General features: G+C 46.1%; 1 protein-coding gene across 1 annotated transcript in view; it reads right to left on the reverse strand.

Moving 5' to 3' along the window:
- The window catches only part of LOC123426479 (phospholipid-transporting ATPase 2-like), a 59,243-nt gene that overhangs the window by 14,459 nt on the left and 28,312 nt on the right, over positions 1-16,472 (reverse strand). The window contains exons 11-17 of the mRNA XM_045110317.1: positions 14,895-14,991; positions 14,691-14,803; positions 14,422-14,586; positions 1,562-1,716; positions 1,386-1,466; positions 1,161-1,281; positions 309-412 (exon numbers count right to left, since the gene is read on the reverse strand). Coding sequence (XP_044966252.1) covers positions 309-412; positions 1,161-1,281; positions 1,386-1,466; positions 1,562-1,716; positions 14,422-14,586; positions 14,691-14,803; positions 14,895-14,991 — 836 coding nt within the window. The remainder of the gene's footprint in view (positions 1-308; positions 413-1,160; positions 1,282-1,385; positions 1,467-1,561; positions 1,717-14,421; positions 14,587-14,690; positions 14,804-14,894; positions 14,992-16,472) is intronic.

The following is a 16,472-nucleotide window of genomic DNA, read 5'->3' on the forward strand; positions in this document are numbered from 1 at the left end:
AAAACGGAAGAGTGGATTGGAATTTCGTCCGAAATGCTCCATAATTTTGTTCATTGATTAGTGTGCCGAAAGTAATACAGCTTAGATAAAGGAATGGAGGGAGTATGACCTAAAGGCATTGCAGCTAATGTAACATATTGTCTCTGTCTGAACATCTTATGGATTGACGTAAGATTAATGTCATTTTCTTATGGATACATTTCTACTATAAAAATGGGGTACAAAAGATATTTGCCACATATAACATTTGATACCACTCGTGTAAGGTACAGTATGTAATACAGAAAAAAATACCCTCTGTAAGGTACCTTTCTTTCCGACGCAGTCTTCATAATTGCCAATGCCCTCTCTAAGCTCTGTAATATGTCATCTTCAGTTTTTCCATTGATGGACAACAATTGACCGTTGGACTCTGCAGGGAGATACGAGAGTTGCAGGGATTATTTTGGCAACAAGTTGATGGATACAAAATAGTGTTGTTTTATGATCAATGATCTGCAGTACTAAATACATGATAAAAATATAAATTCATTTTATAAATTAGGCAATTACCAGAGGGTGCAGAAGAAAGAAAATAGCTTAATGGCAAAATTGTGTTCTGGAGATGCTTTTCCTGTTTATACCATAAATGCATTCACAAAAGAGTGTAGTAGTTGCAATATGGTTGTGCAAAGGCTATTGAGGATTTGGGCCCTCTGGAACAGTCATGTAATAAATGTCCTACACCTACTCTACATCTATTTTAATGTGAGGTTTTTATTTCTGAGATGCCTGCAGTTAGTTGCCATTTTAGTACATAATTCTGCTTTGACAAATAGGATGATCATTTTCTGACGGTTAGCTGTCCATGAACTCCTAGTAACCATCTTCTAGTCGTAACTTAGAACCAACCACACAACACTATTGGCAAGAACGAACTAAGATCTTATACTAGAAAGAGATTAAGATGGTAGACAAACCACGCATGAAACTTTCAATGCTTGAACAGATGATTGAAATACTAGTAACTAGTAATAGTAACCAACGGGTAAAAGCACCAATGAAATAATAAAAGATGAAAGAGGCTTGGTGGACATTCCTCCTGCTCTAAGACAATTCATCACAACAGGACTGTCACAGAACATTTGCCAGATAATCAATTTCTAGTGATAATACAGTACCAGGTGTTATGAGGTTACAGAGAAGTCCAATCTGGATTGCTGTAGTTTGCTTATCGCCAGTTAGCATCCACACATTGATTCCGGCCTTCCTTAGCAATTTAATAGTTTCAGGCACACCATCCTACCAGGTCACAACAATCTTTGAGAGGGAGAACGGCAAGCATGCAACTGCACAGGTAACTCTACCGATTATTAGAAAAAACAATTAACAAACAATATGTATACCTGGAGACGGTCCTCTATGGCAGTGATGCCAAGAATGTGAATGCTTTGCTCTAAGCTGTTACAGACTTCGGCAATTCTATGCTGTATATTATGAAGCTCGTAACATAGCTCGAAAATATAAAAAGCTACAAACCTAGCTGAATCATTATGAACTGGTAAGGTCGGGAGTGACTTACCTCCCTGTTGTCCAGTGAGCAGCTAGCATCTTGAAATTTTTTGGACCATTCTTTATATTCATCTTCTTCTAAGTCACGGCATCCCAAACATAATGTTCGCAGTCCCAAATGAGAATACATTTCTACTGCCTCAAGATAGGTCCTTGTTTGTTGCCCTGTCATTTATGTGCTAGAAAAATGATTATCTTTTATAACAAAAGCTAGGTGTTTAATCATTTGATCCACTCCCTCAAATAACATGCTTTATTGCTATGCAAACCCTTATGGTATCAATTGGTGCCCAAGTCATATGTTCATTTGAATGAGTGCACCCAAATGGGTGACTGCATAGCATATATTGACATGTTTAAAATAGAGTAGACACACACGGTTTAACCGAAGAAAAAGCACATAAAGGGTAGAAAAGCCCAAAAATCTCTGCCTCCTACTTCAAGGAAGTAAAGGACACAACTTGACAACAAATCTGTCAAGGAAGACAACTTGGTGCCAAAAGAAGAAAGAAATGCCCAACAGTGCAATACGCGATTCAAGAGATGTCCTGGATCACTGACATCAATGACAAGCTGAGCATTGTTGGATTGTCCAGCATGTCCGGTTCTGGCATGAGGTGTAGTCTGCCTAGCTCACGGACACGGACGATACTCCGGCTTAGAGGTGGCAACATCATATACTCAGCACAACTGTTCTATAAGGTGTTAGAACAAGTTGTACAGAGATAGGATTATGTTTAAACGTGTAACCTCTGTCTATCTCTTCTTCTCTCGTTCCTCAACCAATCTCTCTGTAACCCTCAACCAATCTCTCTGTAACGATCTTATGATCGATCTCTCTTGCTTGTAGGTCAAGGCTTGAAGCCAATATATGGCAATGCGGCACGAGACAAAGGGTTCAACGCTTCCACCCAAATTCACATGGTAACAGAGCCTCTTCCTCACTGATCAAAGACCGCATCTGTCTACCCCCTCGGCCGAGACAATGACCACCGCCACCTCAGTCATGGATACCACCTTGAGCACCCTTGCCACCACCGCTCCCTCAACCTCCGCCTCCTCCACCAGCACCACCTCTGTCTTTCTCGGACCGCCACCACAGGAGAAGATTGCGAGAGGAAACTTCCTCCTATGGAAGGCCATTGTGCTGCCCCAGATCAAGGGCGTATAGATGGCACACCATCTCGACGAGAAAAGCCTGGCACCGCCGGCCACTCTCACCATCACCAAGGACGGGAAAGAAGAGCAAATTGCGAACTTTGCCCAATCCCTCTGGTATGCACAGCAGCAACAACTTCAAGGTTATCTGATGGGTTCTCTTTCCCGCGACATCCTTGCTCAAGTCATGACGCTACAGACGCCGGCCGAGGTGTGGAAGGCCATCCAAGCCATGTTCGCTGTCCAGAGCCAAGCCCAAGCCATCAATACCCGAATCGAGCTCACCAATCTGCAAAAAGGTACTCCCACCATGGCCGAATACCTTGGCAAAATCAAAAGCCTCACAGATGAAGTAGCTTGCACCGGCGTTGTGCTCTCGGATTCGGAGATCACTTCCAAGATTCTCGCTGGACTCGATCTGAAGTATAACCCCGTGGTATCGGCGCTTCCTGCTCGGGGCAAGCCCATCTCAGTTCGTGAGCTGTACAATCAGCTGCTGAGTTTTGATGCTCGGCTTACTCTCCTTCACGACACCTGTTAGGAATAAGCAACTTGTATTCCCATGAGGCCATAGGCCGGTATATATACATGTACAGGTGGTGGACTATATGCAGGAAACCCCTTATATATTGGGATAAATACAAATGGGTACATGACTTATATTATAACTCTAACACCCCCCCCCCCCTCAAACTCATGGTGGATGAACAACACTGAGTTTGGAGAGATAAAAGCCATGTTGTGCTCTAGTCTGGGCCTTCGTCAGGAAATCCGTCAACTGTAACTCGGAAGGCACATACTGAAGAGCAACAACCTGATCCTGCATAGCAGCGCGCACATAGAAAGCATCAACACCAATATGCTTGGTGAGCTCATGCTTCACAGGATCGCGCGCAATGCTAATAGCACATGTACTGTCAGATAAGAGCAGAGTCGGTGTAGTGACAGAAACACCAAAATCCTGAAGTAACCACCGTAACCAAGTCACCTCTGCCGTCAAAAGAGCCATCGCTCGCAACTCAGCCTCTGCACTCGAACGACAAACTGCAATTTGTTTCTCTTCCAGGCAATGAGAGAACCACCAACAAAAACACAGTAAGCAGAAAGTGAACGGCGATCTGAAGGATCACTAGCCCACGTAGCATCCGAATAGGCCTGAAGCTGTAAAGAACTAAAGCGAAGAAAGAATAGATGGTGAGAGATCGTGCCCCGAAGATATCGGAGAACACGGAGGAGATGACTATAGTGAACCGATGTGGGAGCAGAGACGAACTGACTCAGAATATGAACCGGATAAGAGATATCCGAACGAGTGACAGCTAGGTAAACAAGACTGCCAACAAGATGACGATAACGCGTCGGGTCAGGCAGGGAATCACCATCAGTAGCACAGAGGTAAACATTAAGCTCCATAGGAGTCTCAAGAATGCGCTCATCAGTAAGGGCAGCACGAGCAAGAAGATCCTGGATAAACTTTTCCTGGGATATAAAGAAGCCATCAGAGGTAGAAGAGACTTCAATCCCAAGAAAGTAGCGAAGAGGTACAAGATCAGACATAAGGAACTGCTCACTAAGACGGGCCTTAACAAAGGCAATATACTCGGGGTCATCCCCAGTGATGACCATGTCATCAACATAGAGAAGAAGAAGAGTCCGACCACGAGGAGAAAGGTGAATAAACAATGATGGATCATGAACACTGGATGAAAAACCAGCGGCAGTCACCACAGAGGCAAAACACTCAAACCAGGCGCGGGGGGCTTGCTTAAGGCCATAGAGAGAGCGACGAAGACGACATACCATGCCATCAGGAACAGAATACCTAGGTGGTGGCTGCATGTACACCTCCTCACGCAGCTCACCATTAAGAAAAGCATTCTTAACATCAAGTTGAGAGATAGACCAGTGGCGTGTAGAGGCCACGGCAAGAAGTGTACGAACAATGGTCATATGAGCCACAGGAGCAAAAGTCTCGTCATAATCATGAGCATGCTCCTGCTGAAAACCACGAGCCACAAGACAAGCTTTGTGACGCTCAAGAGAACCATCGGAGCTAGTCTTAACCTTGTAGACCCACTTACAAGTGATGGGACGGACTCCGGGAGGAAGTGAAACAAGATCCCACGTACCAGTGCGTTCAAGAGCAGCAATCTCCTCTGCCATCGCAAACTGCCATTCAGGATGAACAACAGCTTGATGATAAGTAGTCGGCTCAAGAACAGCAGCTCCAGCGGTGGAAAATCCAAAGCGATCAATAGGCGGACGAGGACGAGAACGCAAGCCATAAGTAGGCTGAGACGAGGATGACGACATATCCACCGAGGCATCCACAGAACGTGAACGACGAGTGTAACACTGAGGAAAAGATGGAACAATGGAAGGAGGAATCGCCAAGATAGAATCGGGGAGTGGCGACGAAGAAGTCACCGGAGATGAAGGTGTAGAATCCGGTGACATGCTAGACGAGGAGACCGTGGAAGATGGTGGCGACAAATCGACTGGAGGTGGAGAAGCAGAGGGAGCGGAACGAATAGGCAAAGGCTCGACGGGTGTGATAGGTGTGTCACGAAGATGGGCGTGGGTAGAAGGCGGGAGAGAGGCAACAATCATCAATGCACGAGCCGTCTCAAGAAGATGACGATGCTTGCGCTCAGCCACGCCATTCTGAGCGTGAGCACCAGGACAAGAGAATTGAGAGAGAGTCCCTTGCTCAGCAAGAACACCACGCAACATCTTAGAGATATACTCGTCAGCGGAGTCAACACGGAACACACGAATGGGAGAAGAGAACTGAGTATGAACCATGGCAGCAAAACGCTTATAAATGGACAACACCTCACTACGAGAAGTCACGAAATAAAGCCATGTGTAACGAGAGAAGTCATCTATGAAAATAATATAGTATTTATGACCCCCTTTCGAAGCGAAGGGAGCCGGACCCCATACATCGGAATGAACTAAATCAAAAGGACGCTTAGACACAGACTCACTATGTGGATATGGTAACTGAATCTGCTTGCCAAGACGACAACCCTGACACTCTAAAGAGGCATCTCCTGAGACAGACCCCAGAAGACCTCGACGAACTAACGACGACAAACGAGAACCACACAGATGACCAAGTCGATGATGCCACTGCTGGAAGGAACCAGTCGCCGAGGCAACCATAGCGGAAGAACTGGCGATAGAGTGGGCAGCGGAAGGAACATGAAGCCAGTCCAACTCCCAAAGACCCTCAGAATCACGGCGGCGAGGACCAGCCCCAACCAGAGTGTGCGTGCGACGGTCCTGGACAGAACAAGAGTCAAGGTCAAGGATGACACGACAACCAGAATCAGCAAGTTGACCAGCGGAGAACAGGTTCATGGTAAGTCGAGGAACATGAGCAACATCAGGAACAGAATAAGGAGTGGTAAGAGTGCCTCTACTAACGACAGGAAGGGGAGTACCATCAGCGGTGAGGACATGAACAAAAGAATCAAGCGATCGAAGAGAGGACAAAGTGAAAGAATTAGAAGTCATATGAAAGGAAGCTCCAGAGTCCAGAACCCATGGGGATGTACCTGACTATGTAGAAGGCGGTTGCTCAGTGCGGGAAGCCTCGGTCACAGAACCAGCAGTACCCGTCGAGGAAGAACCTGTAGCAGCAAGCAGACGCTTAAGTCTCAAAATATCCTGCTCAGTCAAAGCGATGGCTGAAGCTGTCGAGGTAGATGACGAAGACGCTGTAGATGATGATCGCGCCTTGCGCAAGTGTTTCTTCTTCGTGTAGCAGTGGGACTCAATATGACCATCATTGTTGCAGTAACCACAATGTGAACGGGGGCGACTTGAGCCTCCAGAAGGAGTGGGCAAGAGCGGCGGAGCACTCGAGCGAGAAGGGGTCGGTGCAGCAGGTGGCGTAGAAAGAGTCCGAGCAGCGAGCACCGAGGGAACCTCCAGCAAACCAGCACCACGTAAGCGAGTCTCCTCAGCACGAATCTTAGAAAACGCCTCCATGAGAGAGATACAGCCACGAGCAAACAACTGAGCACTCCGGGGCTCAAACTCCTTACGGAGCCGAGACAGGAACTCGTAGACGCGATGGAACTCCAAATCGGCCTGGACAGCCTGGCAACAGGGGCAAGTACAACAACCAGCACTGCAGAGAGAGTCAAGCTGGCGCCAGATAGCAGAACTCTGTGCATAGAAGTCATCAACAGTAGAGTCACCCTGCTGAAGAGCATGCTCCTGACGGGCCATAGAGAGGTATAAGGCATCACCCGAAGGCTCATAGCGCTGACGAAGGCGAGTCCACATCTCAAACACAGTAGGAAGGCCCAGAAACTCAGAGGCAAACTGAGGCAGAACGCTAGCAGTGAGAACAGCTGCAGCACAAGCATCATCATCAAGCCACTAGGTGTAAGCAGACAGCACCATGATACGTCTGAAGAGCCTCCTCATAAGCCAAAACCTTCTCATCATAAGCACGGATAGCGGCCTCATCACCAAGCTTAGCCGCATCCTTCGCAGCCTGAGGAGCATCCGCGGGAAGAACCGGTGGAGTCGGAGGAGTGGGAGCCACAGGAGGAACCGGACGTGGCGGACAACAGACCTCGCCAGAGAGAACTCCCCAGAGACGGATGCCACGCATGTGAATGCGCATGAAGCCAGTGAACACGGTGTAGTTAGTACCATCGAAGATCACCGAACAACGAGGGACAGCAACATAGCCCGACACGGTAGACATTTTTTTGGGGGGGGGGGGGGAAGGGAATCAGTCAACGGGATCTGAGACCGCGTCGACAGCAGAGAGAACGAGCCGCATCGGCAGGGGCAGTTGGAAAACCACCACGTCGGCAGGGGCAGTGGAAAACGCGGGATCCAAGCAGCAGTTGGCAACGAAGACAAGGCAGGCGAGATCCGATCCAGGAGCAGTCCCGATCCAGGGGCAGTGGAAAAACGCGGGATCCACAAGGGAAAACTCTAGCACTGGCGGCGGCTGGATCACGGGATTGACGGGGGTGGCTGGATCACGGGATTGACGAGGGCGGCTGGATTACGGGATTGACGGGGGCGGCTGGATCCGACGGGACGGGATCCCGCGGGAGATGGATCCGGCGGGACAAGCCACGAGGGAAAAATCCAGCACTGGCGAGATCTGGACGGGGCGGCTGGATCCGGCGCGATGGGATCCCGCGGGAGATGGAGCCGGCGGGATTGGATCAGAGAGGAGCGGCCGGCTGCTGTGACTGGAAGAGAGGCCGGCGGCTGTGACTGGAAGAGAATCAAGCACGAGTTGCGCGTGCGAAAAAACCTAGGGCTCTAATATAGTGTAACACCCCCTCTCACGTGTGACGGGGAAGACAAGTCAACACATGCAACCGGAAGAGAGCGACGGTGCGCAAAGTTCACGTATGACTCAAGAGGCCTCTTCGTGGACACAAAGGGGGGCTACCAGCAATTTTCAATAAATTGCGAAAGCCAGGACTTGAACTCAAGACCTTAGCTCCGATACCATGTTAGGAATAAGCAACTTGTATTCCCATGAGGCCATAGGCCGGTATATATACATGTACAGGTGGTGGACTATATGCAGGAAACCCCTTATATATTGGGATAAAATACAAAAGGGTACATTACTTATATTATAACTCTAACAACACCAACTTGCAGCAATCTTCGGCAAACTCTGCCTCTCATGGTCACGACCGTGGGCACGGTCACCAAGGACAGAACCGCTCCAACGACGCTAGTCACCACGGGCGCGGGGCAAACCAGGGCGAAGGAGCTCCCCCTGCTTCTGATGGCTATGGCCACAACACCAAAGGCGGTTATGGCATCAACGCTGGGGGCGGCGGCTCCCACAACAGCAATAGCCGACGTTCCTCCTCTCGCGGTCGGCCTCGTTGCCAACTTTGTAAAAAGTCTGGTCACGAAGTCATGGACTGCTGGCACTGCTACGATGAAGATTACGTCCCCGTTGCTCGTCATGTTGCTGCTGCTATGCGTGAACAAGGAGGAGATGGAGTTTGGTATGTTGACTCCAGTGCCACCGATCATGTCAGAAGTGAGCTAGAGCAACTTGCTCTTCGTGAGAGGTACCTCGGCAACGACCAAATTCACACCGCAAGCGGTGGAGGTATGGATATTTGTCACATCGGCCAAGCTTCTATTAATTCCCCTGCTCCTAAACATGATCTAGTTATAAAAGATGTTCTTCATGTTCCACAAGCTGAATGTTAGACCTTTCAGCCTGAGCATTGATAGTTGTGGATGACACTAGGAGAGTTGGGACAATTTTCGTTGGTTTATTTCTCACACAATGCCATGCCAACCTGAGGGGTTGGGGATACATATTTATAGGCTGCTAGCCAGCCAAGCATATGCTAAGATGCTAGTCTAAGATGCTAGTCTAAGATGCTGCTAAGATGCTAGTCCAAGATGCTATCCTAACTGCCAGTCCTTGATGGTCAAGGATTCTATCCTAACAGCCACAAGGACCATGTGCTGCAGCCCCACAAAGGACCATGTGCTGCAGCCCCACAAAGACCATAGTACATAGACTTATCCATCACTGAAAAGAATCTTGCATCTGTCTCGTTTAGCCACCGATAATAATGTCTTCTTTGAAACTCACTCTCGTTACTTTTTTATAAAGAATCGGGCAACAAGAGAACTCCTCCATCACGGTAGATGCATTGGAGGACTCTACCCCATCACATCCGAAACACTTAGTCGCAAGCGTCGTCAAATCTACTCCGTCATCAAGCCCTCTTTGGCAAGGTGGCATCAAAGATTAGGACATCCTTCATCGATCAGTCAAACAAGTAGTCAATAAAGACAATCTCTCATTGTCACATAGTCCACTTTGTGAGTATGTTTGTGAAGCTTGTCAATGTGCCAAGAGTCATCAACTTCCTTATCCTAAGTAAAATAGTGTGTCTCATGCTCCTTTGGAGCTTATTTTCAGTGATGTATGGGTTCATGCCAGATATTCTTTTGGAAGAAGAAAGTACTATGTTAGTTTCATTGATGACTATAGCAAGTTTACTTTGATTTATTTGCTTAAGCACAAATCTGAAGTTTTTTTCTGTGTTCCAAGAGTTCCAGAAACTTGTTGAGAGACACTTTGACAGAAAAATTCTGACAGTCCAAAGTGACTAGGGAGGGGAGTATGAGAAACTCAACTCCTTCCGTAGCATCAGCATCTCACATCATGTCTCTCGTCCACATGCTCATCAGCAAAACGGTTGTGCCGAGCGCAAACATCGCCACACTATTGAAATTGGTCTCTCACTTCTAGTCCATGCATCTATGCCTCTCAAATATTGGGATGAAGCATTTATCACCGCCACATATCTTATTAATCGTCTCCCTAGTAAGGTCATTGGCAACTCTACTCCATTGGGGCACTTATATCATCATAAACCCGAGTACAACTCTCTCAGAAAAATTGGTGTGCATGTTATCCCAATTTACGTCCATACAATCGTCATAAACATGAGTCTCGTTCCACTCAATGTGTCTTTCTTGGATGTAGTAATCTCCACAAAGGGTATAAGTGCCTAGAGATTGCAACTGGACGTATCTATATTTCTTGAGATGTTGCTTTTGATGGAACTCTTTTTCCGTTTGCCAAGCTTCATCCCAATGAAGGGGCTCTTATTCGTGCTGAAATAGCGCTTCTTCCAGACTATGTCACACTTCCTGATCACGGGGGTGAATTAACTGAAATTGATCATGTGAAAAATTCCAAAGAAAACTGTGATTTTGTTGATGTATGTGCAGATTTAGTCTGTCATTTTATGTGTGAAGGAGACAAAACAAGCATGGGATCCCCTGCTGATTCGGCTAACAACACCAGACCCCATGCGAATCCACGCGCCAGCCCTGCCACTTCCATCGGTGCGTGATCCTGTTAGAGTTATAATATAAGTCATGTACCCTTTTGTATTTATCCCAATATATAAGGGGTTTCCTACATATAGTCCATCACCTGTACATGTATATATACCGGCCTATGGCCTCATGGGAATACAAGTTGCTTATTCCTAACATGGTATTAGAGCCCCAGGTTCTTTTTCCGCACGCGCAACTCGTGCTCTTCCCGATCTAATCTTCCCCACCTCTCGTTCCGCTCGCCTCGTCTCGCTCGTGGAGGAGTTCCAGCCGCGTAGCTCCACTCTCGCCAGATCGAGTTCACCTCGAGGCTTCGCCCGGTTCTGCTTCTCTCGGTTTCGCCAGATCGAGTTCAACAGGGTTCGTGGTCGCCGCGTCGCTCCAGATCGATCTCCCATCGCCCGGCCGTGCTCCTGCTCTTCCAGATTGACATGGACCTGCCCCAGCCGCCGGATCGAGGCAGTTGCAGCGCCCGCTGCTCTCCTCACCAGCCGGCGCTCCTCTCGTCACCAGCCGCCGATCCAATCCAGCCGCCGTTCCAATCTCCCGATCTAGTTGCAGCGCCCGCCAGCGCTGCTCTCGTTGCAGCGCCCGCCAGCGCTCCTCTCTGTGGTCCGTCAGGAGCATGCTCTTTAGCAGGGTGACTCTACTGTTGATGACTTCTATGCACATAGTTCTGCTATTTGGCGCCAGCTTGATTCTCTCTGCAGTGCTGGTTGTCGTACTTGCCCCTGTTGCCAGGCTGTCCAGGCCGACTTGGAGTTTCATCGCGTCTACGAGTTCCTGTCTCGGCTCCGTAAGGAGTTTGAGCCCCGGCGTGCTCAGTTGTTTGCTCGTGGCCGTATTTCTCTCATGGAGGCGCTTTATGAGATTCGTGCTGAGGAGACTCGCTTACGTGGTGCTGGTTTGCTAGAGGTTCCCTCGGTGCTCGCTGCTCAGACTCTTTCTACGCCACCTGCTGCACCGACCCCTTCCCGCTCGAGTGCTCCGCCGCTCTTGCCCACTCCTTCTGGAGGCTCAGGTCGCCCCCGTTCACATTGTGACTACTGCAACAATGATGGTCATATTGAGTCCCACTGCTACACGAAGAAGAAACACTTGCGCAAGGCACGCTCATCATCTACAGAGACCTCGTCATCTACCTCGACAGCTTCAGCCATCGCTTTGACTGTTACCGTGCCGCACGAGCCCGACTATGCCCGACGACAAGACGACATGAGGCGTGATCTGACTGGTGCGGGGATCGCAAGGCCGATTCCTGGCTCGCCGTTTCTCTCGGATCGGGAGCCGACTGGTGCGGGAATCGCAAGGCCGATTCCTGGCTCGCCGTTTCTCTCGGATCGGGAGCCGACTGAAGATCAGATCGGATCTTCTGTGGTGGGTTTTTCTACTGCAGAACCTAATACACTAGGATCTTCTGCGCCTGCACCTACAGCAGCTTCTCGCCATGATGCTCCTGTGTGTCAAGCTCCTGAACTTCCTCGCCGGCATACAAGATCAAAGTTGGGTATTGTCAAGGAAAAGGAATACAGTGATGGTACGATAAGGTATGATAAAATCAAGCGTGCTTTTCTTACTACAACAGGAGAACCAACTCACTTGCATGATGCTCTTGCTAATAAGGAGTGGAAGGAAGCTATGGATAGTGAAAATAATTCACTTACGAGAAATAAGACTTGGCATTTAGTACCACCAAAGCATGGTAACAACATTATTGATTGTAAGTGGGTGTACAAGATAAAGCAAAAATTTGATGGAAGCATCGACGTATACAAGGCTAGATTAGTTGCCAAAGGGTTTAAACAAAGGTTTGGAATTGACTATGAAGATACTTTCAGTTCTCTTGTTAAATCAGCTACAATTCAACTTGTATTGTCAATTGCTATTTCCATAGGTTGGAGCCTAAGATAGCTAGATGTCCAGAACGTGTTTCTTCATGGTGTTCTTGAGGAAGAAGTGTTCATGCGGCAGCCACCAGGATATGAGGATCACAACACACCACATTACGCCTGTAAGTTGGATAAAGCCTTGTATGGTTTGAAACTGGCCCGAAGAGTTTGGTATTCCAGGTTGAGTATGCACTTACAACAACTTGGGTTCATGCCATCCAAGGCAGATACCTCATTGTTTTTCTTCAATAAAGGCAATGTCACTATATTTGTGCTGGTCTTTGTTGATGACATAATTGTTGCTAGTTCAAGTTTAGATGCTACTGCTTGTTTGCTTAAGGATCTAAAATTGGAGTTTGCTCTCAAGGACTTGGGTGATCTTCACTATTTTCTTGGCATAGAGGTCAAACAGATAAAAGATGGTATACTTCTTACACAGGAAAAGTACACCGTTGACATACTCAAGAGAGTAGAATTGGAAAATTGCAAACTCGTAAGTACACCAATTTCAACCTCAAAAAAACTCACAGTTGACAGTAGAGAAGCACTTGGGCCAGAGGATGCAACAAATTACAGGAGTGTTGTAGGTGCTTTACAGTATTTGACACTTACACGTCCTGATATTTCTTACTCTATGAGCAAGGTATGTCAATATCTACATGCACCTAGCACTACTCACTGGACAACAGTTAAGAGAATTTTGAGGCATCTCAAGTTTTCAGAAGGGCTTGGGCTACAAAATTACCAAATCTTTTCTATGCTTGTTACTGCATATTCTGATGCAGATTGGGCAGGTGATAATAGAAGATCTACAAGTGGCTTTGTTGTGTTTCTGGAAACAAATCTTGTGTCATGGAGTGCAAGAAAGCAGGCTATTGTCTCACGATCAAGTACTGAGGCCGAATACAAAGCTTTAGCAAATGCTACAGCTGAAGTAATGTGGATACAGAATTTACTCTATGACCTTGGAATCAAGGCTCCACAAGCTGCGAGGCTGTGGTGTGACAACATTGGTGCAACCTATCTCCCAGCTAATCCTGTTTTCATGCACATACAAAACACATCAAAATTGATTTTCACTTTGTCAGAGAACGAGTAGCTCGAAAGCTACTTGAGATTCGGTTCATCCCTACAGGGGATCAACTTGCTGATGGCTTCACAAAACTGCTTACTATGAAGAGGTTGTATGAGTTTAAATACAATCTCAACCTCAGGAAAGTCTCATGAGGTTTAGATTGAGAGGGAGTGTTAGAACAAGTTGTATAGAGGTAGGATTCTATTTAAACTTGTAACCTCTCTCTATCTCTTCTTCTATCGTTCCTCAACCAATCTCACTGTAACGATTGGTTTCTCTTGCTTGTACGTCAAGGCTTGAAGCCAATATATAGCAATGCGGCCCGAGACAAAGGTCCAACGCTTCCACCCAAATTCACATAAGGCTCTTCCACAGTACGATCTACTCACAAACATGAAAACCAACGTCCAAATCCTGGACACCAGACCGAGTGAACTCCATTAGGCTTGCATGCTACGATGGTGCTGGACGACAGCGTGACTTCAGAGGACCTATCGTGGATTGGCTTAAAAGAAGAGATTACACGCGTCTGCGATGAGTTTGCAAATGTGTGGGCCATGTGGCTGACCTCCGCGCCAACTGCTCAAACAAGGGGCTGTCATCGATCAACATGCTCACCGCATGGTTGATCAGGAACACCGCAATGTTTACGTCTTCAACACTGAGATGCCTAATGTCGGATGCTCAACCAATACGAAGCTTCAGGCTGTGCTCCAGTCAAACACATGATAAGACATATTCTCCCAGGAGTGCACTACTCGTACGCTTGAAAGTATAACATTTTCTAACAAATGAAAGCATGCTGATAATTTGTTAGTTTAGAGGAAAATACAATATTTGGGAGCTTCATACTGATAAACCATGTACCTGGACAAGAACGTGGGAACATAGCTTCATCAGCACCTTTAGAGAGAAGAAGAAACTTCCCGCTCTTCACCTCCTTTACCACAATAGACATTCTTTTGCGATCAGAAGTGAACTCCAAAACGTCCAATACCTCATAATAAAATTTAGAACCATTGAAACAAATCTCTGTCGAATATCAGACGAGAATTAATCAAGTAGACAAGTAACAGAAAACCTAAATAGAGTAAGAAGTTGACCATCTTAAGAGATTCTGTCAAGCATTTACTAACCAACAATGCCGCCACTGTCTTTACTTGAAAGCACCATATTCAGGTTTGATGCAGCATTGACCAACGCTTCCTCATCTTGTGATTGTGCTTTGTATGAAATAGTACCATCATTGCTAGAATTATGAAAAGTATAAGGAACAATGCAAATCACAAATAGGCATGACATTCAGAATTGCTTTTTCTTAAAAATAGTGATTTACTTGCCTTTTGATAGGAACAACTGTGTTGCAAAGAGCCATCACCATCAGAAATTTGACTACATCCGGATCGTTACTTGAGACAGCATTCAGAAGTCTGGCATCTAATTAGAGGGGAAAATGCATCTTACAGGACATAAAAGACGGCTATAGTTTGTTTCAGAAAAATATTTTTGGCATATGAATGATAATACAATATATGGAATGTTCAACAAATCCATGAGAAGAATGCCCAGTATAATTCCTAATGCCCACACATCAACTTGCCTACATTAAAGCGGTAAAGGGAAGTCTGAAATTTAAGATTATTGATCCTAAAGATGACATAAATCAGCTCCTTCATCACCCTCAAACTGTGCGCATGCCTTATAAAGATATAAGGCGGGTATTTCACCTCTTGTTTTCCGAAATAAAGGTATTCACCTACTCTTTACAAAAGGAAAGGTATACATTACCATTGTTGGCACATAACTATATAACACAATCTCTGCAAAACAACCGCGATTAACTCTTGGCATCCACAAAGTACGTAGTGACCAAGAAACAGAAGGTTAGTATAAGTTATATACTCCCTCCGTCCCATAATATAAGAGTGTTTTTGAGTGTCAAAGACGCTCTTATATTATGGGACGGAGGGAGTAGTATTTAGTGTTGAAACATATTGCCCACTATTCGACATCAGTTCAAACTTTTGGGTGAACTGGTTGGTGCATCCAATTCAATACTGTATCAGAGCCAAGAGGTCTCGGGTTCTAGATACAACTAATACAGTACTCCCTCCAATCCTTTATGTAAGGTGTATAATTTTTGGTACGGTGATCAAGGCACATAGTTATAGAGGTGTTAGGACAGAATTACCCTTGATAAATTTATTTGTTAGTGGCAAGTAAATCAATGAGTCTAGGAAAGTAAGAGATACACTACACGCAATCGAGAGAGATAGTTTCCTTTTTTGATACGTTAGAGATACAGGCAATCATGAGAGAGATACTTTCCTTTTTCTGGAGGGCTAATAAAGGAATTACAAGGATTTACAAGAAATGCACCTTACATTGTGGAATTTTATCAAAAAACAAGTACACCTTATATAAAGGAATTGAGGGAGTATTTAATAAAAATATTTGAGGTCTCAATCTATCCCGCGTCTAAATACTGATGGAGCTACACCTGAGAGGGTGTGTTGAAATATATTGCCCTCGATCGGTTCATACTTTTGGGTGAATTGGTTGACGCATCCAAATAATTACTTAAAACTTCGAGAATGGATAACACTGGCTTTGAAGTTTGCAAGACCCTCACACATCTTAAGGTCATCAATTTGATAAATGGCATATAAGCTATTTCCTCAGTTAGACTGAGGACCTCAAAATGCGTGAGGGCCTTAAATACGCTGATGATGGAAGAACCTAGTCAACAAATGAAAATGCACGTGCTTCACATCCAATTGCATGAAATATTTAGCATTCAATGAAGAGCTTCAGGTACAACTCGTACTTCATGCAAACGAATAACATGTATAATTTCAAGCCCTACTAGATAAGCTAAAAATACGCCTGGCGGGTTGGGACAAATATCAAGAACAAGT

This window comes from Hordeum vulgare, chromosome 2H (assembly GCF_904849725.1).
Source record: "Hordeum vulgare subsp. vulgare chromosome 2H, MorexV3_pseudomolecules_assembly, whole genome shotgun sequence".
NCBI lineage: Eukaryota > Viridiplantae > Streptophyta > Magnoliopsida > Poales > Poaceae > Hordeum > Hordeum vulgare.